We start from the raw sequence: 25,230 nt of genomic DNA on the forward strand, positions 1-25,230 counted from the left end.
TATCTATGTGTGTGTGTGTGTATATACACGCATATATAGACACATTTTCTTATGTTGGACATATCAGTGCACATAATAAAAAAGAATCACAATAGTTCACTTGTATGACTTTCTTCTGTGAAACATAACAGAACATATTTAAAATTAACGTCTTAGTGTTTTTTTCTATCTATGGAACGTTAAATATAATAAATAAATAATTTAAACAAAAATTACAACTTATTAGTAAACTTTTATTTTTCATAAAAAATTATGAAGACTAATGTTGAACATATCATTGAAAAACAAATGCACAATAGTTCACAAAAAAAAAAAAACACTAAATAAACGGATAGTTCACTTCAATTCAAAAGGACAAGGTCAAAATCAAAATCTGTGACGTACTTTCTTCTGTGAAACAATAGAAGATATTTTTTGAGAATCGTGTTTTTTGCCCATGACATTTTTCAGAATATCTTCTTTTGTGTTTTGCAGAAGTAAGAAAGTCATGCAGGTTTGGAGGGTGAATAAATGACGGAATTCTCATTTAGTTGAACCGTCCCTTTAAAAAAAGTACACAGTGAATTTTAAATTTATGTTGACTTTAATTAAAACATGTTATTTTGCTGTTTTGGGTATTAAACATAGTATGGTATTGATTGTTTAAACATAATTGTCTATTGATAAACTATTAAGCTACCTTCCATTTTGCTGACTTTGTGACTCATAGTGCATTGGAAAACCACATGGTGCACGTGTCACAGAATACCACAGTCGTTTCACTCAAGGTTCACAATTTGTCCAGAGAGTCTCACAAACACACACGAATGCACGCATGCACCTGCCTCTCACACAAGAAAGGAGCAGCAGCCTCTTAGCAGAAAGGTGAAGCAAGGGACAAACCATCAGAAAGCAGTGGGACAGGTGTCTGACAGGACCACAAACTGACAAGCTGAATAGAACTCCCTCCCTCCCTCCCTCCTTCTTCTTCTTTCATGACTCTCTCCCTTCTTTTCTCCATCTTTTCTCCTCCCTCAGCTGTCTCCTTGAACCTCACCATCACTAATCATACAAGCCTCACCTCTGCAGAGAGGACAGTAGGATGAAGGAGGAAGCTGACAGCAGAAACTGTCAGCACAAGGCGTGTGAGCCGTAGCCGACAGCAAGGATGTTTAGATTTCCTCAACACCTTGCAAAAACTGTAAAACACAGCAGAGCACAGCTCCTGACAGCAAGTGCTATAGGGGAGAAATGCGAGGGGAAACAACAACTGACCAAACAATATGTGCTGAATCTCTTGCACCATTGAGTATTGAATGGTGTATGAGTCAGAGTTTCCGGTGCATTTTTCTTCGTCTGCTTTCATTTCTGAATCAACTGCAAAGGATTCATTATCAAAGGAGGGTTGATATTAATGTGAAAGTTTAGTCATAAATGAAATGAATTTTGTCATCATTTACTTGCTTTCATGTCGTTACAGACCCAAATGACTCCTTTTCCTCTTCAGAACACGAAGATATTTGGGTCAATGACAAGATGCTCATTCTTTTGTCCAATCTATGAATTTAATCAAAAATACACTTCTGACTTGATGAGAAAATTTGATAATGCAGGGGAAAAAATTATTAATAAAAAAATATATATATTGTTAAGTAGTCTGGCTTAAACAGTTCTTATAACAGTTATAACAGGAAGAAAGAAATAAATCCTCTGAAAGTCATTAGGGTTTTTGAACAGGTTTTTTGGTTAAAAGCCTAAAATAAGGGGTTTTCTTCCCGCAAGAGAAGTTGCCAGCCAGTGCAAGCATTTTTGATCATATTCACCAAGCAGGAAATTATAGTATAGCAAAGCTCTGTTTGAAGAACTTGACAGTCGTGGTCACCATTCACGTTCACTGTATGGAAAAGAGCAGCTCAGAAATATGCTATAAATATTTTCTTCCGTTTTCCTCAGAAGAATGAAAGTGGATGACGGATTTTTCATTCCTAGGTGAACTATTCCTCTAATTCAAATAAGACAAGGGGTGCAAAAATATGCAGTAAAAATGGGATTCTCTCACCACAGGGCAAAACGATCTTGACGATATCTAAACTAAGCCAGCTATTCCCTGCAGAACAGGTGGTAAACACACCATATCCACATTACAGCCATAATGCTTTTTATAGCCTGTCTGCAGAGCCGAAGAACAGTAATGGGGAGTGAGTTATGACAATAATAACTCTGTCTCTTCATAATCAGGTAATCAATTCAATCTTCTGCCAATTGTCTCAGACAAATGCTTCTTCCGCATCCCCTGTAGAATGTAATTGAAGGGTTCTGTCGTTATTGACTCGTGTAGAGTAAACACCTGTGAGGTCGTCATCTGTTGTTGTGGGCGTCCATTAATTTCAGATGAGTAAGATTAACAAGGTGCATGTAAATTCATATTTTGCCACTTGAAAATTCTTTAGACAACTCAAGGTCCGCCATTTGCATTACCAATGACATGTCGCAAACTGTAGGTTAATGTAATGCAATTTTGAATAAAAATTCAATCTTTATTATCCCATAAATAAAAATCTGCAAACATCTCACTTGTACACCCAAAATGAAAGTTGTACTCAAACACTGCAAAAGTTGGTCTTCACTCGAACACTGACGCAGTGTGACACTGACGAAGGCAGATAGCCAAACCGTTTGTCTTTTATCCCCTTCTTTAATTCAAATAAAAGAATTTAGAGTGCAGATCAACCTTTGCAATGTTTGAATAAATATAGGTTTTGGCACCTAACCAGCTGGAAGAGTGCGGTGAATTGCATTGATTGGAAATGTACTCACCCTCAGGCCATCCAAGATGTAGATGAGATATCAACAATGGATCCTCTGCAGTGAATGGGTGCCGTCAGAATGAGAGTTCAGACAGCTGTTAAAAAAAAACACAGATCAAGTACTGTTTACATGTGAAAACAGCCCAAAACAGTTTTAAACAAATATGTCAGTAGATTTTGATGTGAGAGGATACGAGAGGAAGGACTTTTTCACTGAAGTAAACATTATGGATTGTGGAATGGTATTGCCTCAATGACGGATTTGTTTCTTACAAACATGCAGCTTTTTACTTGACAAGATGTTAATTGATGAACTGGAGATTGGAGTATTGTGCTGTTTTTAATCAGCTGTTTGAACTGTCATTCTGACGGCACCCATTCACTGCAGTGGGTCAATTGATGTATTGGTGAATTTCTCCAAATCTGTTCTGATAAAGAAACAAACTCATCTACATCTTGGGTAGCCTGAGCAGAAGTGAATATTCAGCAGATGTTCAATTTTGGGTGAACTATTCCATATTAAGAGATCAGTTTTTGTTTTTGTTTTTTTTTGCAAAAGAAAATAAGATATTGCAGATAGAATTAGTATAATAGATTTATTCTGTAAACATTTCATGAGCTTTTAGTGCTGAGATATAAAACGACAACAGTAGCTGATGTGTCCACCTCTCCAGGCAAAAACGAGGGGATCTTTCCCTGCAGAGGAAATGCTAAGCTGTGGGAGAGATGCAAGAAGCAGGGAGCTGTATTGATCGGAGCTTTAGCAAAATCTACCGTTGCATCTGTGCCAATGAGAGGAAGAAAAATTAGATCAAAACCTTCTGTCCGCGATTGAATCATGCTGGTGTCACTCAAAAAATCTCTAAGAGCGGGGCACGGCTCCAGAGAAATCAATATGGCATGGGTAGATATTAATGTTCGGTATTATCAAGTCCAATTGAAATCACATTGAACAGGAGAGACCTAATCGTTTTATTAACAGTTTATACTCAAAGTATGTTAGAAGTCTCTTCCATCTTTTAAAAGACAAACCCACTAGCACTGAAAACAGCCATTGTCAAAGTCATCCAGTTAAAAATGAGAGTCAGTATTGATCTGAGCATTTAGAACAACCGTGTAGCACCATCCTGTAAATCAGAGAGATGAAAGCATGACAACAATTGGACGATGACAGACTCTCCGTGTTTTCTTTAAACAATTGTGTGTCAGTGGTCAATATTTTCTTGTGACTGGGTTTGACCCAAAGAGGTTTTTAAGAATACAAAGATGTGCATCACAGCCCCAGGATTTTGCTGCAGTTGTCGGAGTGACAAGTTTATTCTGCCTGTACACAGCATAATATCAAAGATACACAGGGGATGGTGGCGAATCTCACAAGAAAGTATGATATTTACATACCAGTAACGCATAGTCCTCTTTACAATGTGAAGATGATGTCATCGTTTTCCAAATGTGCATTTTATTTTTATCATCTCAAGGTCAGTGTGGTCTGTCTGTGAAGACCTGAAGCAGAATGTAGATACAAATATAGATAGCTGTAACCTCAGGCAGCAACAGACTGCAGAATTCATGACAGTCAAAGCACAGATCTCAGCTCTGTATAGCTAAATTCATAAGGCTCAAGGTTTGATTGACTGGCACAGCTCAGTTAGCCCCTGCTGGCAGATGCTGTAACTACACCATTCTGGGCATTGCTGGCTATTCAAAGCATGCATGTATGGTGATGAAAAATGGTGTAGTAGGGTTCACTTTTAAACAATTTTCATAATTAATTACAAAGAACTGGCATGTAACACATAGAATTAAACATGAGTTTCCAAAGTAGAAAGACTGAAATATTATTTATTTGTAAAAACCTAGTCTAATAATCCTTATTTACAACATTTTGTTTTCTGACTGTAACAAGTTTTTTCAGGCTCATAATTAAGTTAATTTTAAACATTTATTTGAAATATGATAACTACAACAAAATCCAACAGGATCTTTAAAATTGGCTTAAATGAATAAATACACTATTTTTGTATATTTGTTTAGGATAGTTACTTGTATATATTAGTATACTATTCAATTAAAATAAAAAAGATACACAATTATTATTAAAAACAATAAAATAATGTGTTTTAAAATAAATAAATGAACTTATTTTTAGTATATTTATACTATTCTATCAATAGTATCAATATTAGTTATACTATTCAATCAAAATAAAACATTTGATATGAATACATTTGATTTTTTTTTTTTATCAACTTTAGTTTTTTTACACACAACATCCCATCTATTCAAAACCAAACAAAAAACAAAAAAGACATATAATCAATACTTTAAAGAGTCCAGTCAAAAGGAAGAGAGACAAAAACAAAACAAGTCATTCCTTTATATAATCAAGTATGTTGAAGGAAAAACCCTGTCAAGCATCAATAGTAGAGTCACTATTTTCAGGAGGCTATGGATCCAATATGGTTTTGCACACATGTGCGGTGTAAACCAGTTCTGTATTATTGTCTTCTTCGCAGCCGTAAAACCAGCAAACAACATTCTCTTTTGTATTAAGCTTATACAGAGACCAGAATCATCATGAGGAAGACACAAACTTGGGTTAGCAAAGCAATCAATTTGTAGTGAGGAGGATAAAACCAGGTTTACATGTGTCCATAGATTAATGACGATAGGACACTCCCAAAACATATGAAGAAAAGTACCTGATGATGCAGTACAAAATATATGGCAGTTAAAATTGGGTTGTAGTTTCATTTTGAATCTTTTGCAAGGAGTTATGTATGCTCTATGAATGACTTTGAAGTGAATAAGACGATGAGCCAAGTTTTCAGATGTTAAGCTGAGGTTAGACCACACTTTCTCCCAGTCGACAGATAAATTAAGGTCAGATAATTCCCTATTCCAAATAGATTGAATAGAAAGAGGTTTTGTAATGCAATCAATAATTTTATTATATATTAAGGAAACAGATGGCCGACCAGAAGATGGTGCAATCCAATCCCGCATAGGATGAGAGGAAATGGGAGATGCCCAAGGATCTCCATACGCTTTGAGAGCAGAACGTAATTGAAGAAAGACAAAATATGCGGATGCTGATAAACAAAATGTAGTTCTTAAAGGGGTGGTTTACTGCGATTTCACTTTTTTCATTTTAAATAGTGTGTAATGTTGCTGTTGGTGCATGAACAGTATCTGCAAAGTTGAGGCGCTGAAAGTTCAACGTAAGCGGAGATATCGTCTTTTAAAAATAAGTTTAATAAGTTTAATGCCTACAAAAACGACTCCTATGGGACTACAACGAGATACTTCCCGGGTTGCATACGTAAAAAACCCATCAAACCCCTCCCTCCGGAACATGCAAAAAAGGGGGCAAGGCCATGTTCTGCGGCTTTGTCGAAGAGGAAGAGTTATAGTGGAGAGTTGTAGCCATGCCGTCGAAACGGTGTTATTTTCACCCAGCTGTCAGGTCTTCTGTGTTCGGTCTTCCTACAGAAGCTGTAGTTCGTCAGCAATGGTTAAAATTTATGTTTGATCATGTTCCTGACAATTACAATCCTAATTTAGCTCTCTGTGCTGCGCATTTTACGGAAGACAGCTTCCAGAATCTACACGAGTTCAATGCCGGATTCTCACAGAAACTATTTTTAAAACATGGAGCAGTTCCAACTTTAAAACCAGAGGCAGCAGTTGGGCCACAACCCGTAAGTAAGATTTCATAATTTTAAATGTATTTGCATGTATAATTTTAGACGTAATGTTTTAGTTTTATCAAGGACGTAAACAAACGCCAACGCTGGCTTTAGTAGCCAGTTAGTTAAATGCTATTTCGTGTGTCTTTGACAAACGCATACAAACATTTTGGACCAGAATTTGTAATTATGTACTAATTTTGTAAATGTATTTTCCATGTATACTTGATGACGTAATTTTTCGATTTGATCAAGAACGTAAACACAAGCCAACGCTGTTTGGTTATAGTAGCCAGTTAGTTCGATGCTATTTTGTGTGTATAAGACAAACGTGAACAAACTTCAAAAATTGATATGTAATCACAACAGCAAACTTCCATTCAGAAACGTTTGTAAGAGCCGTGCTTGCGGAAGTTCTGCTTGACTCTCTTCATTACCGCTTTCTGGGTCTGATTCTGGCTCAAACTGATACGGCAACATTGACACCATTATTTACATTTGACCGGAGCACATGCAGCAGTCGCCCGTGAAGGTAATGGACGTGAAGTTTCCGGACAATGTGCAGTACGCAGTTTAGCCAATCACAACACACCGGCCCAACTAACCAATCTGAGCCCATTGCCTGTTTCTGAGGGAGTGGTTTCATAGAATCAGGAAGTCAACCGGTCGTTCAAATGACAGAAGAGAAAGCGGCTTACAATAAAGGTGAAATATATGAAAAATAAGGCGTTTTTTAATAAACGAAACACGAAGACATGTTATATTGCACCCCATAAACACAATCAAGCAAAGAAAAAAAGCAGTAAACCACCCCTTTAATGTCTGAAATGAACAGAGGCCCTGGTTATCATATATATCACAAATGGACGATTTCCGCATACAAAATTAAAATTGTGCCATAAAGGTGTACTGCCACAAAATTTGAAGGGTCCTCCTATCAGACGTTCAGACAGTTTTTCCAGATTGTAATAGAATTAGCCACAACCGGACCAAATTTATAATTATCACCTTTTTTCCCTGTGCCAGTAAATAAAATATAATACATTTGATTTTTAATCGGTTAATTCAAGTCATAATGGACAATGACATAAATAAACATTTATTTGAATTATGATAACAACAACAAAATCCAACAGGATCTTTATAATTGGCTTAAATTAATAAATATACTTTTATTTTTGTATATTTAATTAGTATAGTATTAGTAAATATTAGTACTTATTATTATACTATTCAATTAAAATAAATAATTGATACACAATTATTATTAAAAACAATAAAATATAATATAATATATATTGTAAAATAAATAAATAAACTTGTTTATTAGTATACTTATTTAGTGTACTATTAGTGTATATTAGTATTATACTATTCAATCGAAATAAAACATTTGATATGAATACATTTGATTTTTAATTGGTTAATTCAAGTCATAATGGATAATTGCCTGTAGGTAAGTATATTACCTCTTTTTCCATTATTGCAAGATTGATACTGTAATGATCATAATCACATTAAATGAATTAGGTCAAGACTTTCCAGAAACTGACAAGATCAGTGTAACGCTCAGTGCAATGCTCAGTTTGGTTTATTCAATCCACCACCAAGCATCTGTGACAGGAGAAGACTTTTAAAACACAGTTCATTTATTTTTTGAGAACAGGGTCTGTCTGAGTCTCCATGGTGACAGGTTTATTAGGTAAAGACATGTTTTTAAACCTTTTGCTAGGTCTTTGGCTGGGGACCAAATAGATCATTACTAGCCTTTGTGATTCACTCTTTGCAGGTTATTATAGAAAAGATATAGCTGCTGGATGTGTTGTAGAAATTATACTATCCACACATATATGGAAAAGATATGTACGCTCTACTCCAGGAGGAACTACCCACACTTAATGTGGTTTTTGCATTTCTGTTTAGGATTTCGGCGAGTCAAATCTGTGATCCATGGTTCATGAAATTCAAATCTGTGGTCTTGTCAACCGTGTGAAATGTTCTTTTCCCTCTTCCCTCTCATCATTGCTTTCTCCAGTTCAAACTCAGCATTCCTCAACAAAATTTCAGTCTGTTTCCTCATAACACACAAAAGCACAAACATAATACTGCAAACAGCTTATCTTAAAATTGCTAGTTTTACAATAATTGCATATATGCATTATATTTATTATTACAAATTTTAACCACCAAGAAACTGTGTTTGCAGGAAGGCCACTTGAATTCCCAGTAATATTTGTTTAGCAGCATAATAAAGATCTTTTGTGCAACTGTGCTCAGCACTATTTTTGTCAGACTGTTGAATAATACAACACATGTTGAGACGTGTTTGTCAGGCAAAAAGCAGAAGGCAAAACCAGACCACCTACTGCATAAAACATTGCATTAAGCTAAATACAAGGTACCAAGGAAGATAAAATGAATATTAATATACTCCAGGGAGCACCAGTGCTGTAGAGCAAATATATGGAGCACAACTGATGTGTATGGCACCTTTTTAAAGGTGTTATTAATGTGAAATCTTCATTGTGATAACGAAATAATCAACAACCTAACAATTTTAACTTTTAAAAATGCAAGTAAGGAACAGGTGAAACATACAATGTGACACTATATCAAATTGTTTCTTGTAGGAGTCAAAGATGAATCAAAATCCCTAATTAATTCTTTTATCATTATTAGTGAAAAAAAAAAAAAAACACCCATATTTGTCAAGTATGTTGCAGGTTATAAAATTATACCTAATACATGTAGGAAAACAGTAAATATTAAACATTTGGGTTGAAAAAAAAAAATCTATTTCAGGTTGTGAGAAAGTATTACTTCACACAAAGTCTAAATAGCACTTTCTGTAGAATGGTTTGCTATTTATATCACTAAAGCAGTTACCAAAAAGTAATTTCACACAGCTCAGAGTCTTATACACATACTATGCATGGACACCATAATAATAATATATAACAAATAGTGTAATAAAGCACCCTGTCACCAATTAAGCACATGAGTGAAAGCCTTTCATTAAATCCCAAGTAGCAGAATAAAACCCATTGTCTGAAAGAAAAGCTGACATTATGCAAAATGCAAATCAACAACCATATGTTATTTATGAATAATGTACACTGAGTGTTGTGAGACGAGGCTTTGGAAGTGGAATTTAAAATCACAATGACTTGTAGACCATCACTGGCACTTTAGAAGCAAATACCTATAATAACAATACTAACAACAAATTGTTGTCTTTTCCTATGATTCCAAACATGCAACTTTCAAGAAAATCAATAAGTGTTAGCCAAAAGTGTCTGTAAATACTTAACTGGATCTGGCATGTTCTTAAACAACGGTACAATCCTTTGATCACACCGTAGTCAAGTCAAGTTATACAGTAGAGCAGCTTCTCAGTAAAGTGTCAGAATCAATTATGCAAACTTAAAAAATTAGGAAAATCTAAACTTTGCTGCAAAGCAGCTCTAGCTCAATAGTAAAATTATATTTTGAATTCAATTGGCAAAGTTTGTTAAACAGTGATGAGCTTGACTTACGAATTTGGCCATTTTCTTATCAATCAGGTCATCACATCTTCAGCATCCTTCTTGAGTCGACCAGAGAAGGATTTGATGCTGAGGCAATTGAAGGGAATGATGCATCTAAGGAAAAACAAGAGACACTAATAAATGTTCAGACAAAAAAAAAAGTATGATTGTTAATACTTATTTTATATAAAGATATGAATTACAATAATATGAAAGTAAAACTATTGTTTGTTTTTAATGTCATTCCAGCTTCTATGGCTATTTTCATGGCGAGAAATAATATGGCTGAATTATATTATGTTTTTATAATTTATTTTTGCTAAAAACTCCAAAAATCTCCTAATAAAATTCTCAATGAGTTAAAACCAGCACTATCTAATAAAACATGCTTATTGGTTAAAGGGATTCAGCAGAGAGAGCATGTTGGAGGATCTTCCTCTAGTATTAAATACTTGTGTCATCCTGGGGCTTGTACCATGATGGTAGATGAACAAATTCAGAGTTACAGGATTAGTTTCAAGTTGACAAAACCAAACCACTCCAATCCGGCTTTGTTGGTACCATGATGCTGATCATCAACTTTCTTTCTCAACTCAGGCTTTGATCCTGAGGTTGTGGAGCACGTGCACAATAATGTGTGACATCATTGGTGAACAGCCAATCACGAGCCTTGGTTAAAGGTTAAAGGTTTTGCTAAAGGTTAAGAGATTGAAGAATATGGTTAATTTAAATGCATTTACAATTAAAAAAGTACTTGTTCATGAAAGGAGGACAAATAAAAGAAATGATCTTGCTTTATCAGTGCAGTCACAAGTGAAACTTGCTAAGTTAGTTTATATAGTTGGAAATACTGTATAGGCTATAGTGATAGAGACTCGAACATGTAAGGTCACAGTCATTTTTAAAGCTTCATCAGCTTATTTATATTACATACGATCTGTATATATTAACATTTATTTAAAATAAATGATTTATAATAACTGTTAAACTAAAATTGCTTTTGTGTAATGGATTAATAATAATATAAATCATATATTTGATATTTAATTTTCATTATCAACCCAGTATAGACTTAACAAACCCCTTATGTTGCTCATACACTACAAAGCCTCAACAACTGTCGTCGCCGACAAATTAATGTTTTGAAAATTATCAATTGCTCAACGATTAACTGTTAGTTCCTCGGTGGATTAAGTAATTCGTAAAACTGCGATATTAATTCGAAATACTAAGGTTATACACAATTAAATTAAGTAAATAAATATATTACCGTGCTCTCTCTCTCTCTAAAGTGATGTTTCTAACCTGTTTCTTTAAAAAAAAAAGCTCACAAAATCGCTGAGATAGCGCTTCGGCGAAGTCGTATTTCATAAAAATGCAGCGTTTCTTCGAAATGTAAATTTACATTCCTTCCTCGAGTAAAGAGGATTGTCGTGATCACGTGTGCTCTCCGACGAAATAAAACTTGCGCCTGACTGGCGTGTTACGTGAGGACGTACAGTATGTGCAGCATGGTTAAGTTATAGTATATTTCAATTATTTTTAACACAGAAACGACAAAATTGTGTGCTGTTCAGCTGTGAAATTCAAGCACGCGCCTATTTAGAACTTCAAGAGTAATAAAAAAAAAAGTACGTCAAGGTTTGGCGGTCACGTGACATGGTTGTGTGACGTCACAGAGCACAAAACGCACACGCTCAAGCTTGGAACTATTTAATGTGAATTTCGTGAGTGAGAACCAATGTAGAATATCGACAGAAAGTGATTCTACTGACTGAAGCGCTTTAGTAGACACACAGTGTACAGACAAGAAGTCTATTTAGACTTACACACAGTGTGTTCTATGTTTATAACATAATCAAACAGAATGTCCAAGGCATCTGTGTTTTTCACTGAGTGCAGTGAAGTTAAGAGTGAAGGTTTGGACAGGCTGGAGATGATCAGTCTTACCTCAGACATAATGTCTGACTCTGTCAGCCTCGAAGAGGTGACAACTGACAAAAAGCCTGTCAAGACAACAACAGGAGGTTCAGGGAACGTGAGCTCAGATAATCAAGGGGGCATGAAGGCTTGTGTGGAGAACCGCCCAACAGGTGAGCTGGTTATTGCAGGTGCATTTATTACAGAGGAAAAAGTTATTTTTGTGTCCTTGGCCTGATTTTGAAAAGAACTCTCAGCATTTCAGTACTATTAACTTATTTCTTTATCAAATCAAATTAAAAAAAAGCAACATTTAATAAAAGCAACATTTATTTTTCAGGAATTGATTTGTATTTCATCTGTAGTCAGAGATTCTTAGGTTACTATTCATTTTTCTTTATTTTAGAAAAACCTGCAAAAGGGAGGAAGATGAAAGAAATCTGTGCTGTCTTTCGGAGAGTATCTGTAAAGTGCCCTTTCCATCGCTGTGATTCAAACAGTGTGGTGTGTCTTACACCGCAGCCGGAACAAGATGATTCAGAGCTAATGCCTGCTCCAAGTCCCCTCAGAATCACACCAACATCTGACACAGATCCTGCTGACCCTGAGCTGGTGCGTCTGCCAGGCCAGGTCTGTGAAGATGTTGAGTCGTTGTGTGTGCCAGGTCCCTCCAGGACTGAGCAAACACTGGACACAGATCTGGCAGATCCGTCCAGTTCTGATCTGGGTGATGGTGAGTCATCATTACTTTGGTTTGTTATTTCTACCATCTTTTATTTTTATTTTATTTTTATGTTCTATTCTCTATTATTACTTGCGGTTGTAATTCTGATTCACTGAATGTAACTTGTTTGTTGTACTATTTTCACTTTGATAGTTCAATTTTTCTTCATTTTAGAAAAACCTAAAAAACAGAGGAAGAAGAAAGCAGACCATGTGTTCTTCAGGAGATTCCGTAAGGCTGTAAAACACCTCTTCCTCTGTCGTGACTCGAAGAGAGTCCGGCATTCTACATCACAGGTGGATCTAGATGATTCTGAGATGAAGTTAGCAGATGGCACCATTTCTGTTGAGCCTGAGCCAGGGTGTCAGACCAGGTCTGACCAGGTCTGTGCAGCTCTCCAGTCCCCATCTGTGCAAGGGGCCAACCCAGATCCAGCCACTCCAGCGTTGTCACATGTGTCAGATTCATCGGATTTGGAGATCAATCTGGATTGTGGTGAGTCAGTATTACCTTTGTTTCATGATATTTCTGCCCTCTGCTATTTTCTGCATTCCTTTGTTGTAGTTTATTTGCAAAAACAGATAACTGTTTTTTTTTTTTTTTTTTTTATTATGTTATCATTGTGTTAGTTAGTTAAGTTATTTTTTTAACCTAGTCAAAATAGCCCAACTGCAGTTTGATTGAGATTAATTGGAATGCACAATGAAAAAACATGATTTTTGAGAGTTATCTGTTTTTGCAAATGAACTCTTCATTTAGACTGTAAATCTGATACTCTAACTTCCCTTAGAATAATTGATTGTACCTAATTTACAGTGGATCTGATTCTGGGGGTGGGGGGGGGGTCTCATTTGATCATGTCAGACAATGAAAGGAAACTCATGTATGGCCATGTTATTTTTCCTGTCTGTTTTTCAGGATCTAGAGTGTCTCTCTTTGTAGTGGGAGAGCTTCTAGGATGTGGAAGTTTTGGTGTAGTGTATGAGGGATCCCACATATTTAGTGACAGAATTAAGGTAAAGCACTTTTATTGACTTGTACCAACATTTTGCTCCAGATGTAGAGATGTCTGTCCTCTGTCTAGATTTAAACACATTGTAGATATGCATGTCTGGCACTTTGGTATGTTTGGAAAATTTAATTGTGTTTTTGCCATTCACAGGTTGCCATGAAGTACATCCACAAGCGTCAAGCTGACCGTTATCTTGACGTTGTAAGTTGACAAATCTAAGGAATATTTGGCTGATTGAGTGACTATTGCTGTAAATACCTGTAGCTAACATAAAGCAGAAATGAAATAGACAACAAAGATTTAAAGGGATAGTTCACCCAAAACATTCTGTTAAAGCATAAACAACGTAGAAAACGGATCTGCGTAGCGCAGCTGACACAGAACATCATACATTGTTTACGTTCAGTGGATTATGTTTCTTTGTGCACAAAATGTAATCTCGTAGCTTTGTAAAATTATGGTTATTTTACCGATGTCCTTGCTATGACCTTGATCGTATTAATTACATTGCTGTCTATGGGAGGGTCAGAGAGCTCTCAGAATTCATCAAAAATATCTTAATTTGTGTTCCGAAGATGAATGGAGCTCTTAGGGGTTTGGAACGACATGAGAGTGAGTAATTAATGACAGAATTTTTATTTTTGAGTGAACTATCCTTTTAAGTGCAAATCGAAATACAATGATGTTCATCATTCTACCTATCTTCTAAGTAATAAATTACTCAAAGCCAACTGTTTATCTCTAGGCTGGTCATTCCAAACCTGTGCTTGCAGAAGTGGCGATGTTGCTTCGGTTGGGACAACCTCCATTATGCCCGAACATCATCAAATTGCATGAATGGATTGAGAATAAGAGCAGCTTCGTGCTCATAATGGAATACCCGGAACCATGCCATACCTTGAATCAACATATCATGTATTCAGACGACATGAATGAAGGAAAAGCATGCTGGTTAATCTGTCAATTAATCCAAGCTGTGAAACACTGCATTGAACGTGGTGTCTTCCATGGTGATATCCACACGGGGAACATCCTGGTGACTGACCCCCGTTTAGAGCTCAAACTAATTGACTTTGGTTGTGCTCAACCAATCAGCAGTGAGGGTAATCTCAGCAGTGAATATCGAGGTATGTTTCGTGTTACCATAGCAGAGTGCAGTGTCATTGATCTTTAATAACAGCATTGCTCAATGCTAAAAATGTTTCTCTCACAGGAGCACCACTCTGCACCCCACCTGAGGTCATAGGGAATACTACATTCCACGATAACCCAGCATATGTCTGGGCAGTAGGTGTTGTGCTCTTTGAAATCTTGCATGGATATTTGCCCTTTGAAAGCCAAGACGAAATACTGCGTGGCTACGTTCAAGCGAAACCGACTTTATCCTCAGGTAAACACAACACAGTCTCAGTGTCAGTCGAAAAAAATATGTCAGTAACAAATAGCAAGTAACAAATGTTTACTGATGTGACTGTAGAGCTAATTATTTAATTGTGGATATTTATATTATCAGATCATGAAATTGTATATGTTAAAACATTTCAGAAGCTTTTTCTTATGTCAGCATTGATGATGAGTAAAACTAACCCGCACTCTCCCTCTGAAAACTTTACAGCATGCCGTGACCTGATTTTCCAGTGTTTGATCCGCAATCCAGCTAACAGACTGATTCTACAGCATCTAGAAGAGCACAGGTGGTTTAATAACTAGACAGCAGCTCCCGTGCATCAACCAGACAAGAAAAGGTAGTGTAACACACAGAGTACGTCTTAAATTGTTTCTCAGTCTCCTCTTGCCCATGGGAAGAGTCATGTACATGAAGACAAGACTCTATCTGCAAAGTTTATTGTTAAACTGTATCTTATACAGGCATATTATAAGAGGTGTCACAGATTCATCCAATAAAAATTTTACATTACATAATATAGGAATGAAAAGGCAATAACAAAATCCATATACGGAGGTTTTCTGGAACAAAAGATATTCCTCTCCATCTGTGCCTTGTGGACCAGAAGACAAACTCAATGAACCCTCTTTCACAATCTCCATCTCCCCCTTGCACTCCAATACATTAGCAGCTATCAGGATATCATAAAAGTAGATGTTAATATACAGAGAGAGACTGAGACCGGTCACACTGAGCCTATTATTTTTTCTGTATTTTAGAAAAACCTGCAAAAGGGAGGAAGGGGAAAAAAGTCTGTACTCTTTTGGATAGTGTGGAAGGCTGTAAAGCTGTGACCTGAACAGAGTGGTGCGTCTTACACCGCAGCCGGACCAAGATGATTCAGAGCTTATGCCTGCTCCAAGTCCCTTCAGAATCACGTCAATGGCTGACACAGATCCTGCCGACCCTGTGCTGGTGCGTCTGCCAGGCCAGGTCTGTCAAGATGTTGAGTCGTTGTGTGTGCCAGGTCCCTTTAAGACTGAGCAAACGACGGACGCAGATCTGGCCGATCCTGAGTTGCCACCTGCAATAGATCCAGACCAGTTCTTGGGTGACAGTGAGTCATCATTATTTTGGTTTGTTATTTCTACCATCTTTTATTTTCTACGTTCTCTTCTCTATTATTACTTGCCCTTTTAATTCTGATTCACTGCAAGTAACAACTTTTTAAATCCAATTTTTTAAATTGTATTACTTAGCATCTCTAATAATCTCACAGAGATGTTTCCAATAGTTCATTCATTTTTCTTCATTTTAGAAAATGTAAAAAAAATGGAAGAAGAGCAAATCAGTCCATGCAATCTACATGATTCTGATCCAATGCCCGTTCAAGTTCCATGTTTCCGAGATGAAGTTCAGATGCCGTTCTTGTTGAGTCTGAGCCAGGGTTTCTGATCAGGTCGACACAGGCCAATGCAGATCCAGCCACTCCAGAGTTGTTGCTTGTGTCAGGTTCGTCTGAATATACTTTATATTTTAAGAGAAAATACTTATACTTAAAGGGGTGGTTGGCTGTTTTTATTTATTTATTTTTTTTTCTCTAGGCTTGATTGTGTTTATGGGGTGTAGTCTAACATGTGTTAATGCTTTGTTTTTAATTAATTAATTTTTTTTATTTACCTTTATTCTACACCGCTCTGTCCCTTCTCCTATAAACACGCTGATGATTTCCTGGTTTTAAGAAGCCACTTCCTCAGAAATATGCAATGGGCTCAGATTGGTTATCTGGCCCAGTGTGTTGTGATTCGCTAAACCGCCAGCGCTCGTCTAAATGTCACGCCCTTCAGCTCAGTGCATGCGCTCCGGTTACACTGTAAACAATGATGTTGTTGATGTTGCTTATCAATTTGAGCCTGACTGAGATGCAGAGGATATTAGTGAAGAACCTGTGCAAGCACAGCTCTTAATGGTATGTGTTTTGTTTGTTGTTGTCTTATACTTTAGATATGCTGTTATTTGTAAATGCTCCTGCTTTGAATATACGGTTTTATCCTGATTAAAGCTTTAATACAGTACTGCAACCACGCGCGCCTCCATGTTTAACGCTTATCATAGCTATGTGAAAATAAGTGTATAATTGGAACAGTTAATTGTTGGATCTGAATGAGAGAGAGAGAGAGAGATGCAGAGTGTGTGCAGTGCAGGTGAAGGCGAGGAACAGTATTAAGAACAGCTGCTTTAGAACATTGATTTTGAAACTTGTGAATCTATTAGAATCGTTGGAAGACAGAATCGTGATTTTTATATATGAATAGATTTTTATGTTCACCCCTAGTTTTCTCTTCCTCTTCTCTAAAGCAGAGCAACATGGCCCCGCCCTCTTTGTTCCATGTTCCCGGGGGCGGGGTTTATCTGAGTTTGTGAAAAAAAAAAAAAATCCTCTCCCTTTGACCATGCACTCTCTCATTTCTGCGTTGCCGCCTCCTAGCCAGGGTCCTTAAAAAGTCTTAAAAGGTCTTAAATTTACTTTATCAAATTTAAGGTCATAAAAAGTCTTAAATTGTCTTAATTATGATTTCAAGAGGTCTTAAATTTGGGTACAGACCAGAATCGCAATACAGCTTAATGTGACGATTAAACTTAAAAAGGCTATATATAAAATATGAGCGCTGCACGTTTCAAAGTCCGGTGCTGTGCTGCTTTGTGTTCTGGCGTTACCGGGGAAACCGTTCGAAAGCGCCTCCTGCTGGCAGAGAATGAATCTGCATGTTCAATAGGGCTGTTGTTGTGAGTAGCCGGAGGCTGTAGTTTCAGAACTGGATTTCTAGGACCCTATAGTTTGTTTGTTTGTTTGTTTGTTTTTTAATTATTTTATTTTATTTATTTATTTTTTGCATGTATGTATTGTGTCAGGTCTTCCAGCCAGTTCTATCAAACCTTTACAATTAATCCAGAACGTGGCAGCACTAAAAATGCACTAAAATGTGTTTGTATGTTATTTAATTAATATGTGACCCTGGACCACGAAACCAGTCTTATGTGTCAATTTTTCAAAATTGAAATTTATACATCATCTGAAAGCTGAATAAATTAGCTTTCCATTGATGTATGGTTTGTTAGGATCGGACAACATTTGGCCGAGATACAAGAAAATCTGGAATCTGAGGGTGCAAAAAATTCTAAATATTGAGAAAATCGCCTGTAAAGTTGTCCAAATGAAGTTCTTAGCAATGCATATTACTAATCAAAAATTTACTTTTGATATATTTACAGTAGGACATTTACAAAATATCTTCATGGAACATGATCTTTACTTAATGCCCTAATGATTTTTGGCATAAAAGAAAAATCAATCATTTTGACCCATACGATGTATTGTTGGCTATTGCTACAAATATACCCCAGTGACCTAAGACTGGTTTTGTGGTCCAGGGTCACATATAATAATTAATTGATAATTGTTTAAATTAATATAATTAATACTTTTGACTCATCCATTTTCTTAAAAAATGGTTTAAAGGCTGAAATGTGAAGTGTATAATTTTATAAAACTTTTTGTTTCTTGAAAACTTCTATCTGAACTATAAATCATGCTTTTTACATTCATTTTACAGTTTACCATAGACATTGCCCTACCCTGCTCATATGGTATTAATTTTATTTGTGCAGGTCTTAAAAAAGGTCTTAAAAAGTCTTAAATTTGAGCTTAAAAATCCTGCAGCAACCCTGCTAACAACAAATTGCTAGGAGCAAAAAACAATCATTTTTTTGCAGTGCGTTTCTTTAATTTCAAGCGCAAAATTATGGTGGCTGAGAGAGCTCAACGCGCTGCAACTTTAGAAAACACATGACCTGCGTCTGTAATTCTTGTGTTTTGTAACTGTTTTTGTCCATGAAGATGCTGACATGGCATTAAAATCTGTAAAATCTGCTGACATGCTATTAAAATCTGTAATCTGTACCACTACTTTAAATTTATATAAATGCATTTGGGATAATTTAAGAGTTTTTTATTTATTTATTTATTAATACTTTAATTATTCATTTTAATTAAAGGACTTTTATCTTTATTTGTACTTTCACAATTGCTTCTATTGCCTTTGAAATATGGTTGAAGTGTACTGCTGACTGACAAGCAATTAATGTGAACTAAAATATACTATAATGTTGATTACATTTGCAGTATTATATAATTGAATACATTTGTAATTATTGTTTCTAATGAAGTTGCAATTTAATATATTTAAAATGTATTTTAACAATAATAACGTGTATTTTAATTAAAACACTTATGTATTTGTAGCGTTATGATTAAAAGTAAATGTATTTTAACTGAATTTAAATCAAATTATTATTGTTAATGGGTCTTACTTTAGAATGAATATCAAAGTGTAATATTTGATAAATTACTAGTGCACTTTACAACACTATAAACATGCTTTTTTGCCTAATGTAGTACAATTAGACTTTACAGATATTAATTCTGAGTGCACGATGTGATAAACATGCAATTTAAAACTTATTCAATATCTACAATACTTTTTTATCTACAGACATTTGATCATCTTTAATTCTATTATGTGCATTTTATGTTAAATTGCCATATAAATACTTATGTTATACAATATGTTGCATTTCAAACTCTTGGAGACTAGAAATTTTACTGTTAGGAAAAATAATCATTTATCATGTATTGACCTGCACCAAAAAGTCTACTTTTAAGATTTGAAGTACTAAAAGTGCACATTCCATACTTCGTTTCACAAGGGAATTATGCAAATAAGTGATGCTCTATTTAAATGTGCAGAAGACACTCATATATATTCTTTAGATGGTAGTCTTTACAAACCCTTTGTAAAGCTAACCGAAATAAACAGTACTATATTAATTAGCTGCTAAGAAGCGCAAATGTATGTAGAGTTAATTTATTTCAATACAAAAACCGACTGTAACACCTGAAAAACGCATTAATGCTTGACAGACAACTTTTTCTGAGATATTAAGAATAGTGAGCCAATATAGCAGTACTGCACATCAAAACAGCATGACTTCGAAAACCCTGACAGCCCTGAAGTCAAGTAAAGAGTTGAAGGTCTGTATTTTTACGCTCTTGACAGCTCATAATTAAGCTAAAACACCTTTATATATAAGATTTCCTCTTCTTTTATTGGTTGACATAGCCTGCGCTATAGCCTATTAAAGCAGACAGTTGTATAATGTTAACAGATGACACACAGACTACATTATCTTTGTACTGAAAGCAGTGGAAGTATCTTGGTCACAGGCAATGATCTGATAACTCGCTGCGGTATCACACAGGGGCCAGATTCCAGTCTTGGTTATTTATATAACCTTCATTAATAAGACTTTTCTGCAAAGCTTCTTAAGGGGCATGATCCCGGGACAGACCCTGGAGCAGGCCACAGTAAAGTGCCTCGCTTAAGGCCACAACAGAAGAGGGAATCTCAGTAATTCTTCACCTCAGTCACTTCACCTGGAAACCAAACTTGAATCTATGTGTCAGAAGCCTATATTCAGACCTACAAGAAGAAGGTAGTTAAAATGCACATATTCTTTTAGATTTAGATTTTTATTTTACAATAAAGCAGTGCTAAAGATCACTAAATCACAATTTACCCTTTATTAAGATCCACCCTCTTTCTGTGAACATCTAACAGGTAAGAATTATTATTATTATTTAGAATAGGGAGTTTCTCAATTCTATGGGGAAAATATTAAATTTGCAATAACCTTTTTTATTTTTTATTTATTTTAATCCCATGGTAGAATTTTTTATTTTTTTTTAAATGTCCCATAAAACTGTTAAAAACAAAAGGGATATTATTCTCATGTGGGCTGTAATAATGACAATTTGAAGCATAGAATTTAACTCGGAGGGAAACTTCTCTCAACGTGTCACCACTTCTTCGCAACCATGGAAAAAAAAAAAAGTGTTATTTTTTTCAACACATTTACAACGAAAATAAATATACACCCTACAGTTTAGGACACTCAATAATGTAAATGAGACATACTGTACTAATACACATTTCATGTTGAGATTCTAAACATGGCTAAATTTGATAAAAACCTGTTTAAATAAGCAGTTTAAATGTAAATGTATTTTGAAATGTTACTCTCTAAGTCTCCCTATGTTTATACCAGACTACTTATTTGGGTTTTTACAATACTGTAAAATTCCATGTAAAACATACAAACAAAACAAACAGTACTTCCATAGACTTACATTAGAATAAAAACAGCAACAGTTGCTAAGATAGGATTGGTTAGATTGTTTTGAAGGTGGTGCTTAGATTAGATTATCAGTTCAGTAAAGAAAAATGCATTTGTGTAATTTTAGCAAAGGTCTAATTGCTGCTACAGCGTATTTGTTTATGATTTAATTCTTTATTATATCTGTTGCCGGTTGATTGAATGTTGACTCGTGAGCTGTTTGGCCATTAATAAATGGTTAAATTGATGTTCTGCCTCGCGTGTCCTTTTTATGTTACTTAACCCCTTCCTCAACGAGCATTTCATAAGTGGGGTTCGTAACAAACCCCAGATCCCAGTAATGGGAAAAACAGTTTCCTTCAGCACATTTATAATGTCAGGCAAAAGAAGTGTACAACTTCATGCTCACACATTCAAAGGAAGGTTTTAAATACATAATTAAGGTTCAACACACACAAACTTGTTGCACTATAAGTACATTAACAGTAAACACCACACCCATAAAATCTATGACTGTATCCTTGGGCTGCCAGACACAGTTTTCACCCAGCCACGAGCACCGTGTGTTGTGAAGTGGTTGGGATTATTTAGTTTAAAAAGAGAGAGGATGAGAGAGAATCCAATAAAGAGGAATGATTAATGAAGGAGATAAATGGAGGAGAAGCATTTGGAGGTGATTTTAGGACACAGGCACTGTGGTGAAGTTACGCAGCAGGGTGGATGTTGAAGGCTAGCGAGAAAGACATGAAGTGTTTCAGAGAGCGTGTGATCAATTCAACGAGTTACACCTTATTAAAGTAAATTAACTGCACAGAAAAACCTCCTGGCACTCATGAAAACACATCAGGTGGAGGTATAGCGCAATATAGATTCCTCCAAACCAAAAAACTGATTTTTTTAAACCCACTTTAAATGTAAAACAAAATGGACATATTCAGGCCTAGCCATTAAATGATGCCTTGGAACATTCTAGCACTCATAGCCAGCAGCAGTTAGCACATAAACATCTTGTCATTCAGCTCTAGATGCCAAGAAACTCAGAAAAAGTTTTTAGTATTTGTATTTACTGAAATTTAATTGTTGTTGTGTTTTTTTTTACACACTCATATAAATAGCTTTGTTTCGAAATTCCAACATATAATTGTTGTCCTTTGCTTGTGTTTGAAGTGTGTCTGTTGACATGGCAAAGTATGAAAATGAGGAAATCTCCAAACTCAGCTTATCAGTGGCCTACAGCTTGATGGTAACTGAGAACAGTGTTGGGTAGTAACTAGTTACATGTAACGGAATTACGTAATTAAATTACAAAATAAAAGTCATTGTAATCAGTTACAGTTACTAAGAAAAAATGTGCAATTAAATTACAGTTACTTATGAAAATGTTAATGATTACAAAGGGGGTTACATCAGATTTTTTCACACACACTCCCACATACAGATTTAATTCAGTTCTTTCATAAATTGCAGTGACTGCTCTAAAATATGAAACACCAATGTTGCAGAAGTTTATAACATGCTTATCCGATCCAACTTAGGAAATAGGAAAATAGTGTCAATAATGTAAAATTACAAGATTAAACATTCAATTTTCAGTTAAAGGCATTTCATTATTGAATTCAATGATGTCATCGTCCGGCTCTGTTCATTTTAAATAGTATCTGTGCAATCAAGTCGACGATATTGCTGGAAATGAAGTGATCTGCTTCAAAGGGGCCATCGGATGCTAATGAGCTCTGCTCCCTCTCTTCTGTGGAAGAGCAAACACGATTCGCAAATAATCATAAAAAATAAAAAGTGAGACTTACTTTTTCTGGAGGAGCAGCTGGATCATGAACAATGGGTGCTGATCCATCCTTGAGTTTTAACTTTTTAACAAAAACAAAATAAAGTAATTGAAAAGTTACACTACTTGTTACATTTTAAGTAGGGTAACTTGTAATCTGTAACCTATTACATTTCCAAAGTAACCTTCCCAACACTGAATATCAAGGATAGTCTATTGGTTTTCTGGAGTAAGCTCTTGAGATAAAAGGTAAGTGAGAGACATAGCTACTATGTTCAGGTGATTTTTAATACTGATGTATGCATCCCTTTGAAAATCAATCTCATTACACTCAAGAGAGCTTGGGCCTTTGATATTCCTAATTTGTTGTTGACGAGAACAAGATTGTCTTTGTTGGTAAGACAGGGCAGTATTTACAAAACCCAAGTTTAATATATTCTCTGTTTATCTGTCATCACGAGGCTGATGAATATTTGTTCAGAACACAATTTTTTAATTCCGCTCAGTGTACTATGTGTGTGAAGTTTATGAGAGAAATAGCAATGCATTTGTCCTGTATATGATATTTGCAACCAATGAATCATTGATATACAGTAAACATTAAAGTACTTGAAGACATCTGTCTGTCTGTCTATCAATCCATCTATCTACTTATCCATCCATCTATATATCTGCCCATCTATCAACCTACCAGTAAAAATCTTGCATCTCAAAGGAAATATTCCAGACTGATCAAAATCATTGAGTCACAGAGCTGGAGATTAAACAACACAAATTACTGTGATTTGAATCTGTGGTGCAGGACATAAAACCATCTCCCTGGCTAAAATCACCACAGGCATAACAGACTCCGGCCAAATGCTTTCACAGGGACAGTCAGTCTTAAACCTCATTAAGAAACACAAGTGTCAAGACTCCGGCTACGAGATGCTTTTCCCACCGTCCGTCGCCTCAGGCAGAATGGGAACATAACCACCCAGCATCTGATGAAGACAGGCGTCTTAGAGATGGACATTGTGATGTCCTTAATGACCATCCCCGCAGGGCACTTGGACGGATGGATGGATGGACAGAGAGGACTTGCCAGCAGGCCAAATGAGCAGAGAAGAAAAAAATCAGCTGCAATAAACTTGTAATGAACGCAAGCTGTGTCCCTCAGGCCAAGTTGTGCCACTGCCGTTGTCTCGAGCAGAAAGGGGATGTGAACAGTATTGAATAAAATGAAATGGTGACCTTGTCTTGGTGCAAGTCCACAACTGCACAAATATGAAGCAGGGGTGTTTTCTCACACAAGATGAGGGATGCAGTGCACTGTAAATAAGTTTTAAATAAAATAAATATTATTACAGTATTAGAAAACACTGTTTTAGTTTTTCGACTTCAACCTAGCAATTATGGAGTGAAAACTATTTCTACATCAATTGTTTTTTAGTGTGCATAAAACAGCAGTACAAGAATAAACGAAAAATTACACAAAATAAAAATGAAATTGAACTTGAAATAAATATAAAAAAAATAAAAGGCATTTATAATATAATACAATGCAATACAATATAATATAATATAATATAGACTTTTATAGTATATGCAGTAGTCACTTTCATTTCATGGTACTTATTTTTAATGTGCACTATAAATTATGCATTTTACTATTTTACAAAAAAGGTCTTGCAAATTTCATGAAATCCATCGACTACATTTCTCTCACCATTCCACGGCTGCCAAGTGATGTTTGAAACACATTAGAGTCCTTCAGCAGAAACTGGACCATGAAGAGAAAAGAGAATATCTAATGTGTGGACACGCTACTAAGCGTGAAGCTAAACAGTCAAATGATTTGTCTCTAATTTCATGGCTTTGGCCAATAGATTTGTCTCATTCTAGCTACAGTAAATGACAAACGAATTGACTTATGAACCCAATCTAGTGACTAAAGATTCCTGTGACTGTCAACTTTAAGGGAAATCATTGCCTCCGAGGGTCTCCATGGAAAGAAAACCACAACACGTCCTCAGATATTTAATCAATACAGACCAGCCATTCCCTTTTAAATGATCTCTCCCAGGGAAGGCAGCTGTGTGCCGAATATAATGCCATTTACAAATTCCAGCTCTCTAATCTCATCCGAGTGACACCTCTGAGGTAAAAAAAAAAACAGGTTACACTGA

At 35.7% G+C, this 25,230-nt stretch overlaps 2 protein-coding genes across 5 annotated transcripts in view; one reads left to right on the forward strand and one right to left on the reverse strand.

Annotated features, from left to right (window-relative positions):
* Positions 1–11,624, reverse strand: part of cdh4 (cadherin 4, type 1, R-cadherin (retinal)) — a 253,284-nt gene extending 241,660 nt beyond the window's left edge. Inside the window, exons 1-3 of one of the 4 annotated variants that reach the window (XM_058791219.1) lie at positions 11,273–11,624; positions 10,012–10,116; positions 4,185–4,289 (exon numbers count right to left, since the gene is read on the reverse strand). In XM_058791219.1, the coding sequence (XP_058647202.1) occupies positions 4,185–4,244 (60 nt within the window). In that variant the 5' untranslated portion in view covers positions 4,245–4,289; positions 10,012–10,116; positions 11,273–11,624. The remainder of the gene's footprint in view (positions 1–4,184; positions 4,290–10,011; positions 10,117–11,272) is intronic. The other 3 variants (XM_058791222.1, XM_058791221.1, XM_058791223.1) reach the window with 3 other exon arrangements.
* A 68-nt stretch (positions 11,625–11,692) lies between these two features.
* Positions 11,693–17,762, forward strand: LOC131549235 (probable serine/threonine-protein kinase MARK-A). Its single transcript, XM_058791226.1, has 10 exons — positions 11,693–12,095; positions 12,329–12,655; positions 12,821–13,141; positions 13,565–13,662; positions 13,809–13,859; positions 14,404–14,785; positions 14,872–15,048; positions 15,274–15,403; positions 15,825–16,181; positions 16,364–17,762. The coding sequence occupies exons 1-8, from the start codon at positions 11,870–11,872 to the stop codon at positions 15,366–15,368; spliced, it is 1,677 nt and encodes a 558-aa protein (XP_058647209.1). The 5' UTR covers positions 11,693–11,869; the 3' UTR covers positions 15,369–15,403; positions 15,825–16,181; positions 16,364–17,762.
* Positions 17,763–25,230: the final 7,468 nt, after the last annotated feature.

The sequence above is a fragment of the Onychostoma macrolepis genome, chromosome 11 (assembly GCF_012432095.1).
Source record: "Onychostoma macrolepis isolate SWU-2019 chromosome 11, ASM1243209v1, whole genome shotgun sequence".
Classification (NCBI taxonomy): domain Eukaryota; kingdom Metazoa; phylum Chordata; class Actinopteri; order Cypriniformes; family Cyprinidae; genus Onychostoma; species Onychostoma macrolepis.

What these genes read in the sequence shown, in the direction of transcription:
- LOC131549235 (XM_058791226.1), top strand. Translation starts at nt 11,870, where the DNA reads ATGTCCAAGGCATCTGTGTTTTTCACTGAGTGCAGTGAAGTTAAGAGT. An exon ending in TATTTAGTGACAGAATTAAG is followed by an intron (nt 13,663 to 13,808) that starts GTAAAGCACTTT and finishes TGCCATTCACAG; the next exon opens with GTTGCCATGAAGTACATCCA. An exon ending in TCTCAGCAGTGAATATCGAG is followed by an intron (nt 14,786 to 14,871) that starts GTATGTTTCGTG and finishes TTTCTCTCACAG; the next exon opens with GAGCACCACTCTGCACCCCA.